This window comes from Chiloscyllium plagiosum, chromosome 46, assembly GCF_004010195.1.
Source record: "Chiloscyllium plagiosum isolate BGI_BamShark_2017 chromosome 46, ASM401019v2, whole genome shotgun sequence".
Classification (NCBI taxonomy): Eukaryota; Metazoa; Chordata; class Chondrichthyes; order Orectolobiformes; family Hemiscylliidae; genus Chiloscyllium; species Chiloscyllium plagiosum.
In genome coordinates, this window is record NC_057755.1 from 11,781,952 (window position 1) to 11,790,924 (window position 8,973).

Consider the following 8,973-nt stretch of genomic DNA (forward strand, 5'->3'; position numbering starts at 1 on the left):
TGGATGTGGAAGGCTCCTTTAGGGCCTTGGATGGAGGTGAGGGAAGAGGTGGGGACGCAGGTTTTGCAATTCCTGCAGTGACAGGGGAAGGTGCCAAGACAGGAGGGTGGGTTGTAGGGGGGGCATGGACCTGACCAGGTAGTCATGGAGGGAACGGTCTGTGCAGAAGGCGGAAAGGTGGTGGGGTCTATTTGGAGGTGGCGGAAATGTCGGCGGATGATTTGGTTTATGTGAAGCTTCCATAGTAGGGCAGCACAGTGGCTTGGTGGTTCGCACTGCTGCCTCACAGTGCCAAGGACCTGGCTTTGATTCCAGCCTCTGGCAACTGTCTGTGTGAAGTTTGCACATTCTCCTAGTGTCTGCGTAGGTTTCCTCTGAGTGCTCGACACACAGATGTGCAGGTTAGGTGATTTGGCTATGGTAAATTGCCCATAGTATTCAGGGATGTGTAGTTTTTGTTTAGAATCCCTACAGTGTGGAAACAGGCTCAACAAGTCCACACCGACCCATCCGAAGAGCAACCCACCCAGACACACTCCCTATTATCCAATGTATACCCCTAACTAATGCACCTAACCTACACATCCCTGAACATGGGTTAGGTGCATTAGTTAAGGGAAATGTAGGGTAATAGGGTAGGGAATGGGTCTGAGTGAGTTACTCTTTGGAGGGTCGGTTTGAACTTGTTAAGCCAAAATGGCCTGTTTCCACGCTGTAGGGGATTCTTTGATTTTACTTGTGATTGAGGATTATTCTATTCTTCTAATCCTATCCTTTCAGGAGGAGGAGAGAAAACGCCAGGAAGAAGTGGAACGTCAGCGACGTGAAAGACGCTACATTCTACCTGATGAGCCTTCTATCATCGTTCATCCTAACTGGACTGCCAAAGGGGGCAAGTTTGACTGTAGTGTCATGTCTCTGAGTGTGCTCCTAGACTACCGATTGGAAGATAATAAAGAACATTCTTTTGAAGTAAGTGCCTGTGTATTATGGTTACTCACTCAGACCTGTTGGGGAGGGTTAATAGTCAGGAAAAAGAAATTAGATTTTGATTTAATTCATGTACAGATGTAGGTTTCACTGGCTAGGCTATAATTTATTTATCCATGCATAATTGTCCTGGAGAAGATGGTGCTGAGATGTTGCCTTAAACCGATGCAGTTCTTGAGTGGTAATAATACCCACAATGATGTTGGGAGGGACTTTCAAGATTTAGCCCTAGCAAAGGTGAAGGAATAACAATATTATTCCAAGTCAGGTCAATGCGTGGGTTATGGAGAAACTTGTGGATGGTGGTATTCCCATCCATCTGCTGTCCTTTACCTTCTAGATGGTAGAAGACATAGATTTGGAAGGAGCCTGGATGAATTGTTACAGTGTGTCTGTAGGCACTATCATCTTCTGCCCTATGTGGAATGGTAGGGTGGATGTTGAAGTTGATGGATGAGCTGTTTTGTTCTGGATTATGTCAAGTTTCTTGAAAGTTGCCAGAGCTGCAATCATCCAGGCAAGTGAGGAGTATTCCGTCACACTCCTGGTTGTGCCTTGTAAAAAATGGACATACTTAGGGAGTCAGGTCGTGAGTTACTCACTACATGATTGCTTGCCTCTGATCGGTTTTTTGGCCAAGTGTATTTACCTGGTGCAGCCAGTTCAGTTTCTGGTCATTCAGTGGTGAACCATTGGTATAAGTATACTCCACTAGGAATCTCTAAATAAATAATCAGTTGCATGTACTCTGGCTGACGCCACTCTAATGCCTTGACACCGTTTTACTTTGCAGGTCTCCTTGTTTGCTGAACTCTTCAATGAAATGTTACAGAGGGACTTTGGTTATCGAATATATAAAGCACTGGTGACTGTTCCAGAAAAAGATGATAAAAAAGAAAAGGACAAGAAAGATCGCAAAGAGGAGAAAAAAGAGAGTGAGAAAAGGGAAAAAAAAGAAGAAAAGGATGAAGAGAGTAATGAGCCAAAGACAAAACGAAGGAAATCAGGAGATGAGAAAGATAAAAAAGAAGAGAGAGATGGACGGAAGGTACTTGGTAATATAATAAACGTATGACAATTAGGAGCAGAACCAAGCCATTTGGCTTTGTAGCTGTGCCATTTCGTATGATCATAGTTGATGTGAATGTGGATTCGACGCCATATTCCTGCCTCTTCTCTCTTCCCACCCTCTCCCCCCACCCCCAACTGTACAATAATGTCAGATACTTAACTAAGAAGAATGTCAGTCTGCCTCTACCTTAAAAATATAAAGACTCTAACTGTTACTTGCCCCAAGGGAAGGGAGTTCCAAAAGCACTCAATCTCAGGAAAAAAGCCTCCTAATCTCTGCCTTGATTGGAAGATATCTTATTTTTAAACCATATTCCCTAGTCTCTTCCACAAGGGGCAAAATCTCTTGTCCGTTCACCCTCTCAAGTCCTTTCATGAACTTGTATTTTCAATAGATTAACTCACAGGATCTGGGCGTCTCTGACTAGGACAATTATTGCCCATCCATAATTATCCTGAGGGCATTAAGAATCTACCATATTGCTGTAGGTGTGCAGTCACATTCAGGCTAGACTAGATAAGGATGGCAGTTTCCTTCCTTGACGTTAGTGAACGAGATGAGCTTTTCCGACAATCAACAATGGTTTCATGGTCATCATTATCTAATCTAATCTAATCTAATTAGGCTCTAAATTCCAGATTTTTATTGAATTCCACATTCCATCATCTGACATGGCAGGATTGAACCCAGTTTCCCCAAGAGCATAGAACATAGAAAAATACAGCGCAGTACAGGCCCTTTGGCCCTCGATGTTGCGCCGATCCAAGCCCACCCAACCTACACGAGCCCACTATCCTTCATATGCCAATCCAATGCCCGTTTAAATGCCCATAAAGAGGGAGAGTCCACCACTGCTACTGGCAGGGTATTCCATGAACTCACGACTCGCTGAGTAAAGAATCTACCCCTAACATCTGTCCTATACCTACCATTCTTAATTTAAAGCTATGCCCCCTCGTAATAGCTGACTCCATACGTGGCAAAAGGTTCTCATGATCAACCCTATCTAAACCCCTAATTATCTTGTACACCTCTATCAAGTCACCCCTAAACCTTCTTTTCTCCAATGAAAACAGCCCCAAGTGCCTCAGCCTTTCCTCATATGACCTTCCTACCATACCAGGCAACATCCTGGTAAACCTCCTCTGCACCCGTTCCAGTGCCTCCACATCCTTCCTATAGTATGGCGACCAAAACTGCACACAATACTCCAGATGCGGCCACACCAGAGTCTTATACAACTGCAACATGACCTCAGGACTCCGGAACTCAATTCCTCTACCAATAAAAGCCAGTACGCCATATGCCTCCTTCACCGCACTATTTACCTGGGTGGCAACTTCCAGAGATCTGTGTACATGGACACCAAGATCCCTCTGCTCATCCACACTACCAAGTATCCGACCATTAGCCCAATATCCCATCTTTAAGTTGAGTTTCTAGTTTAATCGTCTAGTGATAATATTACTAGGCCATTTTCTCCCAAGACCACCTCACATTCTTCTAAACTCCAATGGATATCCATCATGCCATCCAAAATTTCTTCACAACATCCCTGTTTCATGTATCATTCGAACCATCTCTGAACCACTTCTGAAGTATTTTCATGATTTCTTAAATAAGGATTCAAAAACTGCACAATGCTCCTGATGCAGCCTCATTAACAGACTATGTAACTGTAGCAAACAATCTCTTTTTTATAAAAGCAATGTACAGCAGATGCTTGTGATCTGAAATAAAACTAGGAAGGGCTAGAAAAGAAAAATCTTCTGAAGAAGAGTTTGAGTCATAGAAACAGACCCTTCGGTCCAACTTGTCCATGCCGACCAGATATCCAAACCCAATCGAGTCGCACCTGCCAACACCCGGCCCATATCCCTCCAAACCCTTCCTATTCATATACCCATTCAGATACCTTTCAAAAGTTGCAATTTTACTAGCCTCCACCACTTCCTCTGACAGCTAATTCCATACACATACCAACGTCTGTGTGAAAAAGTTGCCCCTTAGGTCTCTTTTATATCTTTCCCCTGTCACCTTAAATCCTATTGAATTCGAAACATTAACTATTTCTGTTTCCACGTGCTGATAGGCCAGCTTTGTTTCTCCAGCACATTGTCTTTATCCCTACTTTTACATTCCACATTGCATTTATTTTCCTCATCACCTGCATACTAACTTTGATTTATGTATAGGGTTATCCAGATTCCACTGTACACCATTGTTATTTCAGTCTTTCCCATTTCAATGTGCTCTTTTGGTATTCATCCTATAAAAGTAGACAAGTTAATGTATCTTCATATTTTCCTACTCTAGTGCCATCTGTTAAATTTTTACCTGTTCACTTAACCTGCCTCATTGCAGACTCCTTTTGTCCTCATTACAGCTTGCTTTCTTTGAACCATGTAAAAATGTAGCATCATGCAATCAGTCCCTTCCTCCAAGTCATAAATTGTAAATAACTGAGTTTCCAATACTAATTCCTACACCTGACACAATCGTTAAACAGGGAACAGGAGAATCGACGTTTCGGGCATAAGCCCTTCTTCAGGACTTATGCCCGAAACGTCGATTCTCCTGTTCCCTGGATGCTGCCTGACCTGCTGCGCTTTTCCAGCAACACATTTCCAGCTCTGATCTCCAGCATCTGCAGACCTCACTTTCTCCACAATCGTTAAACAGCCAACTTCTGCCGACCTATGCTTTCTATCGACAAATATATTTGTACTAATGTTATTCCCAATGCCATAAGCTTTTATTTTGCACATTACTATTTGGCATGACACCTTGTCAAATACCTCCACAAATGTAAGTATAGTACAACCATCAGTTCCCTTTCTGTTGTGTTGTTTGTTCCTTCTTTATTAATCAATGACCTTTTTCGCAAAACCATGTTGACTCTGCCTGATTTCATGAAGAGCTTCTAAGTGCTCTTTTCTTAATAACTACTAGCATTTTCCTGATAACATGTTAGGATAGTCAGTCCAAATATTCCTGCTTTCTTGATTAGAGGAGCCACATTTGCTACTCTCCAATTCCAATATCTAGAAGTTTTGGAAAATTAAAATCAGCAGCCACTTTTAAGAACCTAGGATGAAATCTATCATGTTTATATGTTCATAACGAGCAGATAAATGATTAGATCAGGCTTCATGTGGTCAGAAAGCCTGCTGAATATTTGATATCTATCTTCACCTGAAGGCCAGTGAATCTGAGAAAAAAAGGCTCTGCCCTTGACCCCATTGGCAGGCCATCCCCACCAAATACTGCTAGTGACATGCATGGGGCTTTTGCAGACTAATCCCAGCCACCTCTCTATATTCTCTTTCTATTAGCAATCATCCAGCTCCTACCTGACTGACTGAGCATCCCACAATCTGACAGGTGTGTGTGTGTGAGAAAATGTTTCTTTTGTCTGTTCATTTGCATATTGGTGTTTTTGTGTCGTCTTCACTCAATCTCCATGTTCCCACCAATGGGTTTGCTTTGTGTTAGCTGTCTGTTCATTTTCTCATAAAACTTGTGCTGTTTATTTGATAACTGCAACACAGATCATATATCTAAACAGGGATGTCTAAACAAAGTATTTTAATGAAATTTTGCAGAAAGAAGATAAAGACAAGGATGAGAAAAATTTAAGAAAAAGGGATGACTTTAAAGATGATGAGGAAATGGAAGATGGAACAAACCCAGATGATTATGATCCTCTGGATGCAGAAGATGCTGAGGACGAAGATGATGAAGGTGATTCCCGACTCAGGAATACTCAAGAATTCCCCACCACTCTGGAAACAGGCCATTCAGCCCAACAAGTCCACACCAACCCTCCGAAGAGTAACCCACCCAGACCCATTCCCCCTACCCTATTACTCTACATTTACCCCGAACTACCACACCTAACCTACACCTCCCTGAACACTGTGGGCAATTCAGCATTCACCTAACCCCCACATCTTTTGATTGTGGGAGGAAACCCACACAGGTACGGGGCGAATGTGCTAACTCTACCCAGACAGTCGCCCGAGGCTAGAATCGAGCCCAGGAGCCTGGTGCTATGAGGCAACAGTGCCAACCACTCAGCCACCATGTCGCCCCAAAGTTGTAGGAATGCTGTTGGATCATGAGGGTATGACCTGTGGTTTCAGCAGCTGTAGGATCAAAAGCTGTCAGCTGTCCTCCTGATGATTAGGTTAGATTACTTACAGTGTGGAAACAGGCCCTTTGGCCCAACAAGTCCACACCGACCCTCCGAAGAGCAACCCACCCAGACCCATTCCCCTATGTTTACACCTAACACTACGGGAAATTTAGCATAGCCAATTCACCTAACCTGCACATTTTTGGATTGTGGGAGGAAACTGGAGGACCCGGAGGAAACCCACGCAGACACGGGGAGAATGTGCAAACTCCACATACACAGGCGACTGAGGTGGGAATTGAACCCGGGTCTCTGGCGCTGTGAGGCAGCAGTGCTAACCACTGAGCCACCGTGCCGCCCACAGTGATGACACTGTGTCATCACTGATGGAAAGTAAAGGTTGGGCACAAGAATAAATCTCTGGGTTCTGAGATGAGCAGTGGATCTTTAGATGAGGTACATGGGCATTGCTATAAAACAGTAAACATCCAACCCTTCACATCTAAACAGTTTAGCAACCGCAGGATGCAAAACATTTAAGCGGTGAATTTCAGAATGGTTTGAAATTTCTGTTTTTGGATGTTTATATCCAATGTTATAATGTCATTAAATCCAGTAATGGTATTCAATGTGCTTTTAAACTGGAAATGCTGATGGAATTTCCCTGTCAGAAAATGTTAAATTGTGACATGTAGATTTATTTTTAAAATCTTGATGAAAAAGCATATCTCAAAGCTTGTTTAAAAAAAAAGCAATTCAAGGGAAGTGCGAGCTACCTTCCAAAGTGACACATGACATTGACAGGAAGTAAGATGACGACAGAACCATAGGCTACAGGAGCAGAATTAGGCAATTTGCCCCGTCGAGTCTGCTCTGCCATTCGATAATGACTGATATGTTTCTCAACCCATTCTCCTGCCTTTTCCCTGTAACCCATGATCCCCTTACAAATCTCTCATTGTCTTAAATAGATTTGATAACTTGGCCTATATAGCCTTCTGAGGCAATGAGTTCCATAGATTAAACACCGTCCACTTGAATAAATTCCTCCTCACCTCAGTTCTAAAGGGTTGACCTATCACTGTGAGGATGTGCCCTCCTACCATTGGAAATGTCTTCTCCACATCCACTCTATCCATGCCTCTTAAGTATTCTGTAAGTTTAAATCCGATCACACCCTCCCTCACCCTTCATTCTTCTGAACTCCAGAGTCCTCAGTCGCACCCCATATGGTAAGTCCTTCATCCCTGGGATCATTCCTGTAAAACTTGTCTGGATGACTTCTAATGCCAACACATCTTTCCTTAGATATGGGGTCCAATACTGCTCATAATGTTCCAAATGCAGTCTAACTAGAGCCTTATATAATCTCACTGGTACAGAGAGTCATAGAGTCCATAGGTAGCAAAAAAAATAGGATGGATGAATGTGTGACTAAGGAGCTGGTGCAGTAGACAGAGTTTCAAGTTCTTGGATCATTGAGATATTTTTTGGAGTAGGATTGACCTGTATAGGAGGGATGGGTTGCATTTAAACTGGAGGGGAACTAGTATTCCTGCAGAGAGGTTTGCCAGTGCTGCTCGGGCAGGTTTAGACTAGAGTGGTAGGGAGCGCTGAACAAGAGCTGCAGATCAGGGGTGATAGATGTTATAACTAGTAAGTCTGAAAGGAAGGACAGGTAGGGACAGGTTAATGAACATGTTTGGGCTGATGGGCTGAAGTATGTTTATTTCAATATAAGGAGTATTATGGGTAAGAGCTTGGATCAGTACATGGGACTATGATGTAGCTATTATGCGGACCTGTGCGAGAGAGGGATAGAATTGATTGCTCAGTGTTCCAGGGTTTTGATCTTTTAGATGCGATTGAGTGGAAGATAAAAGAGATGGAGGAGTTGCATTACTAATTAGAGAGAATGTCGCAGCTGCAGTCAGAGAACACATATTGGAGAGATCATTCTTTGAAGCAATACGGGTAAAGCTCAAAAATAAGGGTGCAGTCACTCTGATGGGATTATGCCATTGGCCCCCCAACAGACACCAAGACCTACAGCTCAGCGAGCAAACCTATACCCTAAACCTCAACCTGAGCTACAAACCTTGCAAACACCAAGACATTGAGGAACAAATATGTAGGCAGATTATGAAAAGAGGAGAAAGTGAGGACTGCAGATGCTGGAGATCAGAGCTGAAAATGTATTGCTGGAAAAGTGCAGCAGGTCAGGCAGCATCCAAGGAGCAGGAGAATCGACGTTTCAGGCATGAGCCCTTCTTCAGGAATGAGGAAAGTGTGTCCAACATGCTAAGATAAAAGGTAGGGAGGAGGGACTTGGGGGAGGAGCTGCACCCGATGTGGCCTAAAGGACATCCACCCTATAGGACATTTATAGATGGATAACAAACTACAGTGATGCTAACATCCTCTAATTTAAACAAAAACTGCTTGACCGGAGTCAAGTCAAAGCTGTGAGAGGGTGCAATGGAATGAGCCTGAGACAATAGATCCTTTGATGGGTGTGCAGGTAATTATGCCAGTTTGTGATATTTCAGACTGATGACCCAGGGAGAAATCAGAGGTCCTGGAGTTTCTCTTTCTTCCAGGTCCCTTATAACACCCGTATCCACAACTTTTAGCTTTTACCCCATATCATTTAGATGCCCAGAATTAGAAATGATTTGTGGGTTTAGCAAACCTTCTTGGCTTTCGTACACTGTGTCCCTATGAATAGCGCTAATAAATGCTAGCCAAGCCAGAAACACCCACAGCTGAAAAT

The 8,973-nt window shown here is 43.2% G+C and overlaps 1 protein-coding gene across 4 annotated transcripts in view; it reads left to right on the plus strand.

The window, feature by feature from the left end:
• Positions 1-8,973, plus strand: part of ccar1 (cell division cycle and apoptosis regulator 1) — a 131,172-nt gene that overhangs the window by 89,964 nt on the left and 32,235 nt on the right. For all 4 annotated transcript variants that reach the window (XM_043683131.1, XM_043683130.1, XM_043683132.1 and 1 more), the window contains exons 17-19: positions 781-972; positions 1,784-2,038; positions 5,668-5,806. In XM_043683131.1, coding sequence (XP_043539066.1) covers positions 781-972; positions 1,784-2,038; positions 5,668-5,806 — 586 coding nt within the window. The remainder of the gene's footprint in view (positions 1-780; positions 973-1,783; positions 2,039-5,667; positions 5,807-8,973) is intronic.